The following is an 18,264-nucleotide window of genomic DNA, read 5'->3' on the forward strand; positions in this document are numbered from 1 at the left end:
ACGTTTGTGATGCCCTTTATTTTAAGTTTCTTTTTTCTTTTCTTTTTTGGTTCTTTTTATTTAAACTATATTGTTACTAAATTTGAAAATGTGTAAAAGTAATGTGTCAAGGACTTGATATTGAATTCTGTCATTTTAAAAATTCAATAAAAAAATAAGAATAAAACAGTTTAAAAAACGAAACACTGCGCATCTTACAGAAAAAAAAGACATTTAATCTGTGTTTTTGTCACCAGCAGTACAGTATGTTGCTCAGTTTTGTTACAGTAAGTTAAGCTCCGATTTTTTTTTAAGTTCCAGTAAGTTTCTTCTGTTCTCCTGTTGGAGAAAAAAAAATAGTTTAATTTAATTTTTCACCTTTTTTTTTTTTTTTTTTTTGCACAACAATATCCGGGTGACGGCGCTACCGCCAATTAGCTACTTAACGTTACGTCCTTTGGAGTCGTTGAGTAAGGTAAGATAAAATTATTGGCAACCTCATGAACAAGTAGACTATATAATTCGATGAAATATGTATGCAAAAGTGTATTAGTCAAGTATGTTGCTGGAGTATTGTCATGACTGCCTTATGCTCTATTTTAACTTCTTGTGACATTGTTTTGGTGTTTCCATTTGTCTGATATAAAACGCTATAAGTGCTAACTGCATGTCACATGTTAGTGTAACTAGTTCACAAAAAAATTCTCAACTCTTCCTTTTCGATTTTCGTGTAATTTAATAATGTGATATTCATAAGGCGTTCAGTAGACATTAAAATGTCACATTTTTCTTTTATCAATAGGACTATTTTCGGTCTCTCATATGGGCAACACACACACAGTGTATTACTGTGTAAATAGCAGTTAAAAATCAGAGAAATGTTTACCCTTATCACAATGTCATCACGAACAAAGTTCAAAACTCAGAAGAATGACTGGTTAAGACAATTTGACCATTGAAATTAAGAAAGCACATAGCATCCCTTACATAGTGTGATTTTAAGTCCTATAGTGTGATATTAATTCAGAATGTTTCAATGGGTAGCCTATATTATACATAAATAACTTTCTCTTTTTTCTTTCTTTTTTTCTCAGACAACATGGTTTCTAATAAGAAGAAATGCCCCAACTGCCCTCAGGTCATGCCCTGTGCCACTAAGGTCTGTAAGGCCTGTGGGGCAGAGCAGCCCAAGAAGGCACGTTTGTTGAAGAGACTGCAGGCCCTTGATATGAAGAAGGGGGAGTGGCTTGGCAATCTTAAAAAAAAACACAATGAGGCAGCCATGCGTGATGAAGCCATAATTTTGGTGTGTACAATTAACACTACCTTTTTTAATAGGGTCGCCACATTTACCAGTCCTGATTGAGTGACATTTTTGACAGAAGATCATAATATATTTTTCAAATGCTTTTATTTGTATTTATTTTAAAGAGGGATTTAAACCAGATTTCTGAAATATAGGGTTTACCTCTACCTCGACCTCTAAACAGAGTTTAAATACCAAATGCAACTTGAAGGTTCTCTTTCACACAGTTAAAGCCTAGTGCAGGCGTGTTAAACACATGGTGGTCCAAAATTAAAAACTGTCCAAGTTGCGGGCAAGGTAAATCTTTATTGAAAAACTGACTTAAATTGAGCATGTGATTCCACCTTTCAGTAGTATGTGATGAATTTAATGTAGTCATGGCATTCATGCAATAATAATAAGGAATTTAGGTACTACTGTTAAAAGTGGAGTTTAACTTTAAACACAGATTCTTCAGAATAGAATAGAATAGAATGCCTTTTATTGTTATTATACACATGTACAACGAGACTGAAGCAACTCCTTTTCCACTGTCAACATGTACATAAGAGAAATGTAACAACAAGGAATAAAATAAGTATTGCAAAAGAGGGGGGAGGGGGTGTAAGGTGCACAGTTCTGAGAAGCTATATAAATTAAAATAAAAAAATAAATTTGGTTTCTAAACTGATTTTGATTATATCAGAAGTATTAAGTATTACATATTAAGTATTAAATATTGAACAGTAATGAAGTTGCACAGAATAGCAGTGTTATCAAACGTATTAAATATTGCACAGTAGGTGGGCAGAAGAAAGTCTGGGGATTGGAGGGGAAGTGTGGAGTCAGTTCCTGTTCCTGAGTTCAAATTGGTTATGGCTTTTGGGAACAGGCCAGCAGAGTCAGAGTCACTGACTGTTAACTTGAAAGGCATATTAATGAACTAAATACCCATTGCCAAAAATTCACTCTCCAGAACATTCTCATTCACGGTTCCATGCTGGTGGAACGATCTTCCTACCATCATCCGGAATGCAGAATCCCTGACAACATTCAAAAGACAACCAAAAATTCATTTATTTCATGAGCACTTAACCTTGTAAAAAAAACATACAGTATGAATGGGTTTACCAAAGTAAACAACACAGCTATATTGTGTATTTTACTAAATCCTGTATCCTAGATGTACCATCTTCCGTCTCGTAGAACTAATCCCGTTATGTATTTGCAGTGTATTGAAATGCATTGATTTTCAGTGTAAACCTATTCATTTGGGGTGGTAAATATGAAATATGGATGGAAAAAATCTATACATCTACAGGGCTACCAAATTCATACAAGTGGCAACCAGATTTTGACTTTTAACATGTAACATTAAGTCCTGACCTGTTAATAATTCTAACATCAAATTCAAGCCAGAGATAATTTTTCATACAGAGTAAATTTGACAAAATAGAAAATTCAGTTTTGATGATGACTCAGTAATTTTGCTTTTGCTGGTTATAAGTGCATTTATCCTTTAAAAATAAATGTCTTTGCAGCTTGAGAAGCTACATGCAATGGGCTACAAGCCACTCCTCCTCCTTCAGAAGGAAGGCAATGGCAAAAAAACAAAAATAACTTCCCTCACCCCAAGATGCGAACTGGACCCACTGGCCACACAACACCTCAGCAAAATAACTGCCTTTTATGAGTTGGTTTGTGCAGGTGAGATGTAAAGTATATATTTTTTTCAGTCGTCTACTTGTACAGTTGATTGTCAATACTTCCCTATTTTTTCAGCACTTATCAAATATTTATAGTTTATACAACAAATGACAGCCTTATTACATTTCAACGTTGTGGAATGTTGGTTACATGGACGAGATAATTGTGGCAAACAAGACACTGTCCACTGAAGGTAGAACTACTTTTTGTTGCGTAGAAACTAAGTCGAAAATTAAATAAATAAACAATACTCTGGTGTTTTAAGATTATAATTCCAGCCATGTTCAATACATAGCCTTGTTAATATAGGTTACCAAGTGTAGTCTGAAAATTTGGTAAAACATAGTTTGGGTTTCTTAAGATGCCAGTTCGATATTTGATGTATGTTGTTGTAAGTTTCCCTGTTTTCCCCATTGTTTCGCCTTTAGCTATTCACACCTTAAACAAAATCATATAAACTTGCATCCCGTATGAAAAATAGCCTATAGTCAATGTTTTGCCTGTGTTTCAGAAATATGTAAATGCATACAAGCTAAGAAATATAGTCTTAAAATTCTTATGTGCGGCAATGTCAAATAATCTACCTGTTTGAATATTATAATACATTATAGTTCAGCCTCATTCCTACCATTTTTTTCTAATCAAATTTGAACAGGTTGGAAGGCAAGTGAGGACACTGTCCTCACCTTGACCCTCACCCCCTGTGACGAGCAGGGCACCTCAGGGGAGGTGGGGTCAGAAAATCTTGTGCAGGAGGCGGAGCTGGGAGGCCTCGTGGAGGAGGCGGAGCTGGAAGGCCAAGGTGCGGGGACTGAAGGCCTCGTGGAGGAGGCGGAGCTGGAAGGCCCAGGTGTGGAGACTGAAGGCCTCATGGAGGAGCCGGGGCTGGAAGGCCCAGGTGTGGAGACTGAAGGCCTCATGGAGGAGCCGGGGCTGGAAGGCCTAGGTGCGGAGACTGAAGGCCTCGTGGAGGAGGCGGAGCTGGAAGGCCCAGGTGTGGAGACTGAAGGCCTCATGGAGAAGCCGGGGCTGGAAGGCCCAGCTGTAGAGAGTGATGGCCTCGTGGAGGAGGCGGGGCTGGAAGGCCCCACTGTGGTGGGTGAAGGTGAAATACATCTACCTAAAAAAGGTAACTCTTACAGCGAACTTTTAAAGCTCTTAAAGCAACATTCCGCTGTGTTTTGTTTAATTCGCTCACTTGCTGTCTACCAGAGAGTTAGATTAGGGAGGGACATATACTTTTTTTGTATTTGTATGCAACATCCCAGTTCGACATATCCCCCTATTAGCCTAATTCAATTGAAGTTGGAGGGGCCGATTAGCATGTAAGCTAAAGGCTAGTTGTCTCCAACTGAAATCATTAGCTTAGCTAATGATGTCAGTTGTTACAATGGAGGTTATTGCACACATAAGAAAGAGTATGGTATGTACTGTATCCAACAAATTTTTCAGCAATTTTGCTGGGCAACTTCTCAACTGATTGATTTAGTTCTGATTGGGTGTTCATGTTCATTTTTGTGGTATGACATAGGTTACACATGAGGGTGTGTGCGTGTGTGTGTGTGTGTGTGTGTGTGTGTGTGTGTGTGTAAACACAACATGTGTGAATGTGTGCCTGTTTTAATGAATGTATAAAAAGACATACCTAGATAGTCCTTAATTGTTTTCCACTCCATACTTAGTTTGACATCTGACTTCTTTAAAACCACAGGGTCAACAAGGAAGAGAAAGGGGAAGTCAGGCATGTTTTGCATTTGTCAATTTTTTTTTAATGATATTGATATTTGTAATAAATGGTATGGTGAGCAAGACCGTTTTTGAATTGTTTGCCTTTTTTGAGTGAATATATGTCTGTTTTTTTTTTTATCCCACAGAGGCAGAAATGGATAAAAAAAAACAAAAAAGTAAGTTTAAATGACTTTTGTCAAATAAATACATTTGCATTTAGACTTGATGTTTGATCACTTTGATGTGAATGCTTGACCTGAATATGTTTATGATGTTGTGTTCGTAATCTGAGTTTTGATGCCTTCAGATTGCTCCTACCACACTGGCCTAGGTGTTTTTCCAATTAGGAGTGCTCTGAAAGAAAGAGTGAGAAAGGTAAGACATGCATAACAGAACACATACTACTCTTTATTTGTTCTATTTACGTCAAACTAATGTCAAGATGTTAAGTTAAAATACCTGTCAATCACAGAAGTAAAGCTGGCAAATAATCAAACAATGTAAATATTGTATACAGTATATACTACAGTCTCTTGACTAAAATAATTCAAATATAATAGTAAAACATGAAACAAAAAACATGGTGGCTGTTACCAAAGCCTGATGCAAAAAATATGTAAGGCAAGCATGTATTGTTGTTCCTGCCATAGGGTCAAACAGAATTGCTGATTGACTGGGAGCCTTGTGCAGCATGGTATGTTTTCTACTATATGACAAATACAGAAATAAGATTGCTCTGACTCTCTATTTTACTCTCAATCTCACACACGTTTTGAAGTCAATTGCGTTTACCTAGACCTGTTTTGAAGAATGTGCAAATGTGTTTGAAGTTAACATTCCCAATAGAATAATTGAAATATCACATGTAACTTAATTGTCTCCTTTTTGTTTTCAGTGGGAAACAGTGGACTCCTACTTGGGAGCCCAAGGAGTCATTTGTTTAAGTTAATTAATTTAGTAATATATGTTGTTTTATTTTTTTTATTGTACATTGCATATTCAATAAAGTTTTTTATAGCAATTTTGTGATATTTTTATACAAAGTAAAGTGTTGTTTACAAGCCCTGTGTTAAAGATGGTAGATGTTCAACATTTCCTGCCATTTCAGAACTGGATAATTCAAGAAATGCGTAACTCCATACAGAAACATGTTCTTCTTTTGATATGTGGTTTATCAAGAGGTTAGTAAATCATTCAACCGAGCAAAATGTGTGCACAAAGCAGGACTCTGTACATGCTGTAAGTCAGATGAAATTTATTGTAAATTTTAAAAAAATCCCTCACGAATGACAGTGTTAATAATTTAAAATGAATGTGCAATATCCATAATGGTCATCACAAACACGTTTCTATATGTAATATGCATGGCAGTTTCCAACATTCATACAACAGAAGGTAATGTAGTGTGATTATTTACAATATTTGTTGATTTAGGATTGGTTGGCTGAAACTTGTTATTCTTGGTGGTTTAAATTACCTTACATCTTTCCCCTTTACTGATGTTTTACCAGTCACTGCTGCTGATGTGGTCCCACTCCATTATTTGGTTGCAGTTCATCAGTGGTCCCTGGTAAGGTAGATAAGTAAGTGTTGTACTGTTTTGGACATCCTCAATTTTTTACTTTACCAACTTCTGTACACACACTGGAAAATGTCAGCTGAGCATTACATATTTGTCCCCCCCCCCCACCAGAAACAAGCTGAAGAAGCCGGTCTTTGTCGTGCCACACTTCCCTGTAGTAGTCCCACTCCACTGTTTGGTCGTTGATCCTTGGTAAGTACATGTTTCACTTTCATTTCACAGCCACACGATATGTCTGTGAATGACTAGTAATTTAATAAGTAAGGGATAATGTGCAGAACGCCAGTCATTATATTGAAAATAACTCCCTACAAGGCGAACAGGTCTTGCTTTATCCTAAAGGGACTTATTTCCCAATAATGACCAGCATTTTGGGCATAAATCTGTTTTTCCAATTTGATTTTTAGGCTCTCCTATTATATTGTGGTGGTGAGACTGTAGAAGGACCCAAAAAGAAGACCCAAGAATGTTCCAGTGGACAATGGTGGTGGTGCTGCTGCTTTTACCTCATGCCGCTTTTTGGCTGTCCAATCAAACAGCCTCTTAAGCCTAAACACAATCCCCACCCCCACACACACTCCTGTTTTTCCACCTTTCATCTGCTTGCATCCCTGTAGTTTCCATTAAATGTATATTAAATAAAGTTTTTGCTAAATATTGAGAGATTTTTGTTACTTTCATACATATATGCATAGAGAAGACAATAATTGTCTTTTGTCACTTTCATATAGACAACAACATTCAACAAAGTACAAAATAATTAAAATAAGCAAACAATGTCTGTAAATGAAATTAGTATGCATTACATTAATAAACATGGAATAGTTTTTACACTTTGTTAACAGTGTTTTATTGTTAAAGGTAATTGTGCAGTTTGTGGTAATCGTGAGTTGATTTGATGGGTGTTGATGTTTACAGTCAAATAGAGTATGCCCACTACTCCGGGTGTGCCCCCAATGTGCGTGGAGTGGACACTCTTCCTCTGACTGAATATCCATGTATTGATAATCCATTGCATAAATAACAATAAAAAATATTTCCTTCTAACAATGATTTATTGCGTAATTGGGTGATAACAATATCATGATTCTAATGCATTGTAATTTAATGCATAGTAAATTATACATTTCTGTAGTTTCATGTAGCCCATTCATTGTTCTTTAGCCAAGCTGTACAGGGTGTGTTGCCTAGCAACAGGGGTCAGAAATACACATTTTTTATATATTTTGTTTAATTACACTGTTTATATTGTTTGTCATTGTATGCTGTGGTTCATATAACATGTTTGTAAATGAGATGGACCAATAACAGATATAATCATTATAATCATTATAAACCATATCTTAAGTGATTAGCATAACACATTCAAGGATTCAAGCCCTTTTGAATGTGTCATTTTTTATACCTTTGGTGGGCTCTACTGAGATAACCTGGGGTCCAGGGGCAGTAACATTTCATCAGATGCTTTCTTCTATCTGGTTAAATAACAGGTAATTTTATTGCCACACACACACACCAGTCATATCATATGCAGAGATACAGTACAATTTCATGAGCATAAAACATAAAGATATGTGCAATTTTGGCAAAATAAATTCTGATGTATATGTTTTGCTAAAATATATCCAGTTTCATAGCTGACCTGCTTTGGCAAGTCAAGGGCCCAGACATCCTCGCATCATAGGACAGCATGTGGGCAGTACTTTTCGGGACAGAACAGTTCCTAAATAATTCTCCAACCATTGACAGAACATTTACAGGCTATAGGGTTCTGGAAAAATGTGTGGTTTTGGTGGTTGAATCAGCTGTACCTCATTGGTAAATAGGCCAAAATGTACCACCTGTAAAGTTGGTTCCTCAATGTACAATATGGGGCTATGTAAACTGTAACCCATATGCTAAATGCCTATGCATGTCAATTCATGTGAATTAAGACATGTTCCATCTTCCAGCTTCGGTGCATCATACTGCATAGATAGCCCCATATTCTATATTGATGAACTAACTGTCCAACAGGGTTGGGGCCATTCATGATTGAATTGAGAATGAATGGTAAATTCAAATTCCCTTCCTGGAATGGAATTGGAATTGGAATTGCATGCAGCTGTCAGCTGACAGGAAATGGAATTGGAATTTAATTGGAATGTCAGGAAACAGAATTGAAATCAAATAAATTCCACTTGAGTTGCTAAATAAAAAAAATGTGACTTGATTTGCTTAATAGTTTAAAGTACATTAAATATTGTAAATCACATAAACAACAAACATATAAAAGAAACACAAAGTACTGTATGTTTAGTATGTTAAGCATGACCATTTCACATGCCAAATTTCAGCAAATTATGATAATTTGATGCAATAAAAAGTGAAAGAAATACATGAATGAACATGACTCATTTGTTTGTGAGTTGAGACATACACTATGTGGTAATCATACATTGAATGTATAGTGCATCCAGAAACTTATCACCACTGTCATTCAATTATTAATTCATAAAGTACAGTTCTCATTTTTATTTCCTTGCATTTGATCAACTCTGTTTCATACATTACTTGGTATTTGTAAAGCATCATAAATAAAGTTCAAATGTATGTCTCTAAATGTAATCACAAATAAATGCTTACTGCACTAAACAGCACTAAATGGAATTCAGTGGAATTTCCCTGAATTGAATTCCACTTCCTGTAATTCCAATTCAATTCCAACTCTGTTTCCTGTAATTGTTGTTCAATTCCAATTCCATTTCCTTCTTTGAATTGGAATTGTTGAGTTCATTCCTGCATTGACCCCAACCCTGCTGTCCAATGCATCAATCTCATCCATGCCCTCATCACCTCCAGACTGGACTACTGCAACAGTACAGGTGCATCTCAAAAAATTAGAATGTTGTGTTTAATTTATTTATTTTAAAGTTTAATTATTTCAGTAATTCAACTCAAATTGTGAAACTTCAATGCATTTAACAAAAACCCACCAATTCACTATCTCAACAAATTAGAATACCCAATAAAAAAAATAAGACCAATAAAATGTTTTTTTTTTTTTATTAAATTATTGGCCTTATAGAAAGTATATTAATTTACTCTATATGCACTCAATACTTGGTAGAAGCTCATTTTACTTTAATTACTGCCTCAATTCGGTGTGACATGGAGGTGATCAGTCTGTGGCACTGCTCTCTCATCTTCCTCTTGACAATATCCATAGATTTTCTATGGGGTTCAGGTCAGGCAAATTTGCTGGCCAATCAAGCACAGTAACACCATGGTTATTGAACCAGCTTTTGGTACCTTTGGCAGTGTGGGCAGGTGCCAAATCCTGCTGGAAAATGAAATCTGCATCTCCACAAAGCAGAAGGAAGCATGAAGTGGTAGATGGCTGAGTTGACTGTGGACTCCAGAAAACACAGTGGACCAACACTAGCAGATGACATACCAAATCATCACTGACTGTGGAAACTTAACACTGGACTTCAAGAAACATGGACTCTGTGCCTCTCCACTCCAGACTCTGGGACCTTGATTTCCAAATGAAATTCAAAATTTACTTTCATCTGAAAAGAGGACTTTGGACCACTGAGCAGCAGTCCAGTCCTTTTTGTCTTTAGCCCAGGTAAGATGCTTCTGATGTTGTCTCTGGTTCAGAAGTGGCTTGGTAGCCCTTTTCCTGAAGACGTCTGAGCGTGGTGACTCTTGATGCACTGACTCAAGCTTCAGTCCACTCCTTGTGAAGCTCTCACAAGTGTTTGAATCAGTCATCCCTGTTGCTTGTGCACCTTTTCCTACCCAAATTCTTTGCATTTAATATGCTTTGATACAGTACTCTGTAAACATCCACCCCTTCAGTAATGACCCTCTGTGATTTACTCTTTGTGGAGGGTGTCAATGTTTGTATCATTGCCAAGTCAGCAGTCCTCTCCATTATTGTCTCCATTATTGTGGTTTCAAAGAACAAGAGATACAGTGAATTTATACTGTAGGGATGGTCATTTGTTGAAACTCAAATGTAAATATTCTAATATTTTGAGATACTGATTTTTGACTTTCATGAGCTGTAAGCTCTAATCATCAAAATTACCCCCCCCCCCCCCAAAAAAAAACAACTTTGAAATGTTTTACTTTACATACAATGGATCTAAAATATCTGAAAGTTTCACTTTTTTAAATAACTTACAAGGAAAAAATGAACTTTTTCACAACATTCTAATTAATTGAGATGGACCTGTACTCTGTATTGCAGTGTTTCCCAACCCTGCTCCTGAAGGACCCCCAACACTCCACGTATTATTTGTCTCCCTAATCAAACACACCTGATTCAACTCATCAGCTCATTACCACATGGGTTAATGAGCTGAGGCGTTAAATGAGGTGTTTGATTAGGGAGACAAAGAAAATGTGCAGTGTTGGGGGTCCTTCAGGAGCAGGGTTGGAAGCACTGCTCTATGGTCTTAAAAAGCACTATACAAATTAAATGTTTTATTAGTATTATTTAATGCCTGTAGTGCTGCTCTGTATTAGCATATACATTTGATGTGTGTTTTATGTGCATTTAATCCACAAAATATCTTTTTGACATATTGGTGGCAAGCTTGATGCACCAGATATACTTCAATTCAAACACCCATATTGGCCAGAGAGGCCTAGGTAAGTGTTACACCCATTATTTCATGAAATGTTAGCATGTGGCACATATTGATACAGGGAATGATAAATTGTTAGTCAAATTTTAGACCTCCCGCTGCTTGTGTGTTGTCAGGAGGTGGAGCATAAGATTTAAAAAAAAATTTCTAGGAGGCACTATAGAATCAGTGAATGTGTAGTTGTGATTTTACTTAGCTCATGTATAAACCTTACAAGTCCAGAAAAATGGAACAACAGTGTAACCCTGACCAGGCTCCTTTTTGCCCAGGCAACATGAAATGGGAGACCACACGTGGATAAAGATACATAAAATAGTGATTTATTACAGTACATATGTGAGATGAAACCTGAGAAATAAGCAATAATCAGTATAAATGATATGGTATGAAATGAAAGTGTGATGTAATAAGTCATATGGCAAAAAGGCAAACAAAAAGCAAAACAATGTGATACAGGAGAGAAGGAATCCAGAATGGCACCCATGAAGTTCTTTTTACACTGCCCTGGCCGCAATCAAGCGATTACAGACACCTGCCCGGTAGCTCCTCACTGAGAGACACAGACACAAACAGACAGGAGTAGACATTTAACATTAAACAAATGTAGTATTAATGCTATCTTTACTCAATTTGACAGGTTACATAAATTAAGGATATTCAAATGACACTTTTCACATATTCATTACCTGCACTCCTCCTCTTCATTTTCACTGGTGTCTGGACTGCTGAAATCACTTTCATTCTCCTGTTTATCTTCCAGATCTATAGCAGAGCCCTGAGGGCCTAAAACAGTCTTGTATTGAAGGAGCACCTCTTTCAACGTATCCGAAACTTCAGACAGTCGTCTTCTGCAGAGACAGGAAAGGCCCTTGTTTCGCTTGTCTGTAAGTGAAAAGTGAAAAACAAATCCAAATTACCACAACATTGCTTTGTAATATTTGTTATAACTCACCAAAATTAGATGGTCAGTGTAATGTTTTTAGTAAGATTTCTAGTAAGATACATCTCTTGTTAGGTAAAGTTAAAGTATGGTGTCCTTATCACCATCACTTCCTTGTTTGATTGGTATGGTTACAAAGATGAAACTTGCCTTCCTCTGAAGTTTTTCTTCTAAGAGTTGCCTGCAAGTTCTGCAACCATGAGCAGTGCTGGGCCATCTCCTGAACAAGTATTGTCCTTTCCTCCTCCAGTCTCATTTTCAGCATGGCTTTGTTAAAAAATTTTAACTTTTCTTCGATTTGTGCTACAACAGAGGTAAAGAAAATGTATAAATACATTTGACTTGAGTCTTTACAAAATAAATCAGAGGCCTCGGGAAACTCCGCTTACCGCTGCCATGAATCTCCCACGGCCATGTTGGGGACGGGTTGTCTCCTGATAGCGACTGCTCCACTTCATTAAAATCAATTGGCATGGCAGGCTCATGACTGTTATAGGTCTCTATGTCTTTCATTAGCAGTCTCTTGCTCTCAGCAATTTTCCTCCGCAGGCGGTGACGGAACTTGCCACTATCTGTAAACACATGAAGCAGAAGGTAAAAAAAAAAAAGACCAAAAATACAGTGAGCAATTATTTATAGACTATGTAATTATACCATTTTGGTGGTATAGAGCCTGCTTCCGCTGCCTCACGTTAAGGTAACGTCCCTCAATGGACTGCTCTAGGGAAGTACCTGTTGTTTCTGGAAACACAACACAAAAACACAATAGTGTAAAGAAGGACGAGTCGGGAGGAGGTGGGTGCCAAAAAAGGATTACAGAGATAGTGGCATGCAGCATAGTAAGCAGTAGGCAGCTTAAATATCATGATCTTAATGATCGCTGCCAATGAGGAAGCACAAAGTGAAACACATTATTGGTTCAAACTTACCACCAGCTGCCCATTCCCTCACATCAGACACCCACACTGCTTCATCGGTGCAAGCCAAGCTTTCTTTAAGCTCCGCTAGACTTGCAGTCTCCTCCTGAAGTCTCTGGCAAGTCTAATGCGACAGTTAAACAATGCAGTTACACAAAGGTACACAATAACCACAAATTGAATTTACAGAGAACACACCTTCACATATCTTGCAGACAATGCCCGATGTAGTGTTGTGATTTTTTGGTAGTTCCAGGCCATAGCATGGATTGTAAGCATATCCACACGTGCTGTTGAGAGTAAATGTTGAGTGAATGTCATGCAAATAAGCAATAAAAAAATACATTAGAAGAGAAATACTACAATCACCTCCTTTCGACATGTATTTAGTCGTTAGGGCACAGCGGGAGAGGTAGCTGTTCACCTGTTCAACTTCCTCCCCCGCAGTTGACCCTGCTCCTTCTTGGTTTTTGCCACTCCATGTAATCTAGTAGTAAGAAGACATGTAAGGGATAATGTAATGTCCGCCGGTCATTATCGGATAATAAGTAATGACAAAACGAACCGGACCGTGACGTGCAGTAGAGGGACTTATTTTCTGATGATACAGTTAAACATAATAAACACTGAACATACCTCACACTTAGTGGAATGTGCTTTAGCATGCATGACGCTTAGGAAAGGCCTGATTGATGTTAGCCCCTGGAGATCAGGAAGGATGTTTGCTGATTTGTGTAAATATGGCCAGTATTTACACATTACATCCATGGCGATAAACCTTGGCTTTGAACTCATCAACTCCTTGTGCAGATACATGGGGTAGGCAAAGATTTCACCTAGGGATATACAAATTGTATTAGAAATGCAAATATCCTTTTATTGTACATTCTAAAGAGAGCATCATAATGGGAAACTCAACCATGCAGTGGTATAAGCTGCACTAATAGTGATAATTGAGATGCTTCTCCATATTATTATTTTATTTAGCTTTTGTCCAAAGTGACATACAAATAATAACAATACAAAGTTACATTTACAGCAAACAATTTATTATAATCTCACCTCTGAACATATTAAGCGCTTTAAGGAGGAAACCATGCCGACACACCGCAACCTCCATGCCCTCTTCGTCCAACTTGAAGGTCCTCCTAGAAGTCTCCTTCGCTGCTGTCCACGAGGAGCTCCCACATCTGCCTTGTCCAGGTTGCTGTGATGTAAATGAGACACACTATAAACATACTATATGTGCACCTTGTATTTTGAAGTTGAGGGCAGTTTTTCACCAATGCAATGAAAATCTGGAAAAACATAGTAATTTAATTAACAAATAATTTGAAACCTGCCTGTTTCACAGCTTTATGCAAGACATCAACAAATGCAGACACAGATGTGTCTTCTGCGACAAATGCCCCTTCAAAAAACGAAGAGTCGGAGCTGAGGAACAAAGAAACAGAAAATGTATCCATGCTGAATATAGAATCTAAAAAAATCTAGATCAATCTATACTGGTATAAAAAAAATATCACCTTCCGTTTCGGAGAAACCGGTATAGCTTCCTGTTGCCATCCACAGAGATTGCCAGCATGTCTGGAGTGCAAGCGGGGCAGGTGAAAGGTGCACCGCAGGACAAGTTATCTTCCTCAAAAGCACAATAGGAAAACTCCAGGAAGCTGCGCTGCAGCGTGTCCCCGCACACTGGTCCTGACTGAAAGATGCATTATATTAATTGTTACTTCGGAGATGTCTGCATATGTTAAACAATTCTATAATATGGTGAACATTTACCCGCCCACCACACTTTGTACGATGCTCCAGCAGCTTTGCAAAGGCTTGTCTGGACAGTGCCGGCGCGATGACTTTCAGTTCTCTTACACTGCTGAAAAGGTTGAGGGAATACAAAGTAGAAGAACTGGTGGAAGCTGGCCAATATCCACTGTTTACGAGGTCCATGAACTCTGGAGCCCACTGCTGCTGGCATGTTTGGCATGCAAACAATGGCTGGTGCATGTCATAACGCCCTTGGATTATAAGAAAACAAACCCATGGATACCTGAGCTTTTAGAAACAATCAGCTGGCACACTTTAAGACACTTGGACTACATCTTGAGTAGAATCACACCAGCATAGTTTAAATTAGTATATTTCTTTTGATTTATCATAGTGACAAGATGTATTCTGCAATTTTTGAGCACTGCTTTTTTCATTGCAACGCAAAGCCAAAAAAGGGGGAAAAGCTAAATATAGAAAAAAGATCAGAGTTTGGAAATATTACCATTGATGGAAATTAAAATGACTGCTTTGCCAGGTGACACAGTTATGCTGGGGACTTCACAGGGACATTTTTGAGTCACTCTCACCGTTGGCAAAATACAAGCTAGTAAAGGAAAGAAACACAAAATTAGCCTACCAGATTTATTAGACAAGAGTACAAAAGAGTTTTGCAATTACCTACCTTGGTCGTGTGAGCTGTATCCTCCTTCCCCTCTTACAAAATATGTGGATGGGGGAATAGCTTTAAAAAAGCCCTCAAGGACTGACTCCCTGTCGTGGAGTGGCCATCTCCTGTGATTCTTGGTATCGCAGGTTTCACAGAACCACTGATCTGGTAGACACTCTCTGCATCTAGGAACGAAATCAACGAACCAATTTAGTCATTGAATCAACTCTTTGAAACAGCCCTGATTCCACCATAAACATGGAGTTTATCCAAAACATGAAGACATCAATTAGTGATGCACTCAAAAAACCTACAAAGTATGAAAGAACATTAATGAGATCTCACCTAACAACCGCAGGCTTGCTGCAATGGCTACAAAATGGTTGGCCAACATCCTGAGTTTGGATGAGGCATTTAAGGTGGAATGGCCTTGCCTCCTTCCATCTTTGTGAAGCTTGCTGCTGCCTGAAAGTCCATGATGATGATGCCCTCTGGATTTCAGGGGAGTTAGAAATCATAGCAGAGAGGCTCTCCATGTTTTTTTCTGCAAAGACAAATATTAATTTAATTGACAAAGGACCATTTCTATGCAGACCCACTATTTCATAATAATGGGTAAATATCTTGCCAATGCTTTCAATAACATCAATTTCAGAACTTTTCCAAATCAACTTTCCCACAGTCTAGGGCCAAATTCAGCATAGTTTGAAACATGGATCAGGGTAAATTGTATCAACGTGAAAATTGAGATGGAATTTCTATTGGGATGAACTTGAAACTACTACAAAAAGTGGTTCAATAATAGAATTCAGCCTATTGTGGACACAATTCGTGGCTTTGCTGGTTTATAAAAAAAAAAACCCTGAAAACCCGAAAACCGCCACAGGTAACTAGGCATGGAAAATCTGCCTCAGAATATTACCTAATAATAATTTAAATGTATTTGACCATATTTTACCAAATTCCACTTGAGGATCAAGACTGGCTGCAGGAAGCTCTTCAGTGAGCAGGCAGTTCCCGATCTGGTTGTGTCTAACTACTGTACAACAGCACACAGAGGAATAAAACCAAGTTAGACCACCAATGCATACTTTTTTGGTTGAATCTACATATCTATACATTTCAAATATGGGGGAAATTACATTTAAAAATTAAAATAATTAAAATAAATAACAACAGAACTTGGAAATAATAAATGTAAATAATAGTACAGTTAACCTGTGGATGCAATAAGAAGTTGAACCATGTGGAATATGTTTATGCAGTATTTGATTTGATAACAGTATAAACATATTCCACATAGTTCAACCTCATTATAATGAGCTCATTATCTGGATACAAGTACATGTTACTTAAGTCTACCAGCAACACAACTTGATTTCTTGACAATAATGTGTAACCAATTACTATTAGTATTTTTACCGGTAGCTGAGGCTTTGGGCCGTCCTCCACGCCTCCCCCTTGGCTTGCCAAGCCCTAAACGCACCCTTTTTGGGACTGGCGGTGGGGCAACTTGCCTCTGCTCCTCAGATTCTTTCTGGGGGTTGAAGTGAAAATTATGATTAGGCTGTTAATTTATTTTTAACAAAAGATGCAATGGATATGAAAAAACTCTTATCATACCCTCTATATTTTGAGGGGGGGTGGGATTCAAGAAAGAATCCTTGATCAATGCATTGAGTTTGGCTGGACCAAGGAGTTCAAAAGTAAAAACCAACTCTACAACCCTTTCATGAAAATGTTTGAGAATTGAGAGCAGCTAGATGCAATAACAGACTGAATGAGTCTGAGGTACGTAGGCTTATATAATAGCCTTATATAACACTGTTTTCTGATAAGCTACAGAGTAATTATTATAGCCTAAACATTTCTTCAACTATTAAGATACAATGGATAGTGTTTTTTTGTACATGGCAATACATAGAATAGGACCCGATGTAGGCACTCTAATTCTCTGCATCTGAAAATTCAACACCTAAAAAGCACCTACCCTGGCTTCAGTCAGAGCATGTTCTAAGCTCATTTCAAGAGCCATCCGTCTCCCCTCCATGTAATAGCCATCTTGACTGTCGGTGACACGTGTAGTGTTCATCACAGAAACAGAGAAAGGGGCAGACAGACACTGAAATGGACAGAGGGGTAGACAAACACTCAGAGAGGGACAGAGGGGTAGAGAGAGATGAGAGACACAGACAGAAATGAGAGGTAGAGCACAAATCCAGATAGGCTGGCGCTTAAAAGGGCCTTTGGTTGTGGTGATTTACTGGTGATCTACTAGTGGGTAGGTTGGTAGAATCTAAAAAACAAAACAAAACAAACAAAAAAAACACTCGTTTAGAGGAAGGGAGTTAATGGGACCGAGACAGTTAATTGACTTAACAATGGATTAAATATAACATTTTTGTGACTGGTGCAGGTAAATACAACTTTTTAATGAACACTGAAGATCTCAAAACTAAAATGTAAGCAATTCTGTTCACTCGGAGTCTGGAGGACAACTTTCAATCCGCTGAAAGAAGTCCGGATAATTAAACAGAAGTAAAAAAAAAAAAAATGCAATAAGCAATAAAATCGTATATATCCATGTAATAGGATAATGTAGAGAGATGCGGTTGTTATAGTGGATACAACCCCGAGAGGGTGAAATGCAAACACCAAAACAATGTCACAAGAAGTTAAAATAGGGCATAAGGCAGTCATGACAATACTCCAGCAACATACTTGACTAATACACTTTTGCATACATATTTCATCGAATTATATAGTCTACTTGTTCATGAGGTTGCCAATAATTTTATCTTACCTTACTCAACGACTCCAAAGGAAGTAACGTTAGTAACTAATTGGCGGTAGCGCAGTCACCCGGATATTGTTGTGCAAAAAAAAAAAAAAAAAAAAAACGTGAAAAATTAAATTAAACTATTTTTTTTTTCTCCAACAGGAGAACAGAAGAAACTTACTGGAACTCGGAGCTTAATTTACTGTAACAAAACTGAGCAACATACTGTACTGCTGGTGACAAAAACACAGATTAAATGTCTTTTTTTTC

The 18,264-nt window shown here is 37.6% G+C and overlaps 2 protein-coding genes and 1 long non-coding RNA gene across 5 annotated transcripts; 1 reads left to right on the forward strand and 2 right to left on the reverse strand.

Moving 5' to 3' along the window:
• Nucleotides 1-441: 441 nt before the first annotated feature.
• On the forward strand, nt 442-7,316 carry LOC141339039 (uncharacterized). Of its 3 annotated transcripts, XM_073844662.1 has the most exons (9): nt 442-1,285; nt 2,806-2,971; nt 3,627-4,100; nt 4,846-4,875; nt 5,007-5,074; nt 5,350-5,393; nt 5,595-6,282; nt 6,393-6,473; nt 6,689-7,316. In XM_073844662.1, the coding sequence occupies exons 1-7, from the start codon at nt 1,079-1,081 to the stop codon at nt 5,641-5,643; spliced, it is 1,038 nt and encodes a 345-aa protein (XP_073700763.1). In that variant the 5' UTR covers nt 442-1,078; the 3' UTR covers nt 5,644-6,282; nt 6,393-6,473; nt 6,689-7,316. The 3 variants fall into 3 exon arrangements, with proteins under 3 accessions (XP_073700763.1, XP_073700764.1, XP_073700762.1); XM_073844663.1 differs by lacking the exons at nt 4,846-4,875; nt 5,007-5,074; nt 5,350-5,393; ... (1 more) ...; nt 6,393-6,473; nt 6,689-7,316 and adding an exon at nt 4,683-4,830; XM_073844661.1 differs by lacking the exons at nt 4,846-4,875; nt 5,007-5,074; nt 5,350-5,393; ... (1 more) ...; nt 6,393-6,473; nt 6,689-7,316 and having other exon boundaries at nt 3,627-4,530.
• Nucleotides 7,317-11,219: 3,903 nt separating this feature from the next.
• On the reverse strand, nt 11,220-11,793 carry LOC141338348 (uncharacterized). The gene is made up of 2 exons (XR_012355834.1): nt 11,608-11,793; nt 11,220-11,471 (listed from the first exon to the last, which is right to left on the reverse strand). It is a non-coding gene; the product is annotated as an uncharacterized lncRNA (long non-coding RNA).
• Nucleotides 11,794-11,967: 174 nt separating this feature from the next.
• On the reverse strand, nt 11,968-17,481 carry LOC141338160 (uncharacterized). The gene is made up of 17 exons (XM_073843716.1): nt 17,206-17,481; nt 16,638-16,752; nt 16,174-16,254; nt 15,561-15,759; nt 15,231-15,400; nt 15,051-15,152; nt 14,564-14,796; nt 14,305-14,483; nt 14,122-14,212; nt 13,841-13,985; nt 13,415-13,614; nt 13,148-13,265; nt 12,977-13,068; nt 12,791-12,902; nt 12,516-12,602; nt 12,251-12,433; nt 11,968-12,164 (listed from the first exon to the last, which is right to left on the reverse strand). Exons 1-17 carry the CDS (start codon nt 17,305-17,307, stop codon nt 11,968-11,970), a joined length of 2,406 nt encoding a protein of 801 aa, XP_073699817.1. The 5' UTR covers nt 17,308-17,481.
• Between the last annotated feature and the right edge of the window lie 783 nt (nt 17,482-18,264).

The sequence above is a fragment of the Garra rufa genome, chromosome 7, assembly GCF_049309525.1.
Source record: "Garra rufa chromosome 7, GarRuf1.0, whole genome shotgun sequence".
Classification (NCBI taxonomy): Eukaryota; Metazoa; Chordata; class Actinopteri; order Cypriniformes; family Cyprinidae; genus Garra; species Garra rufa.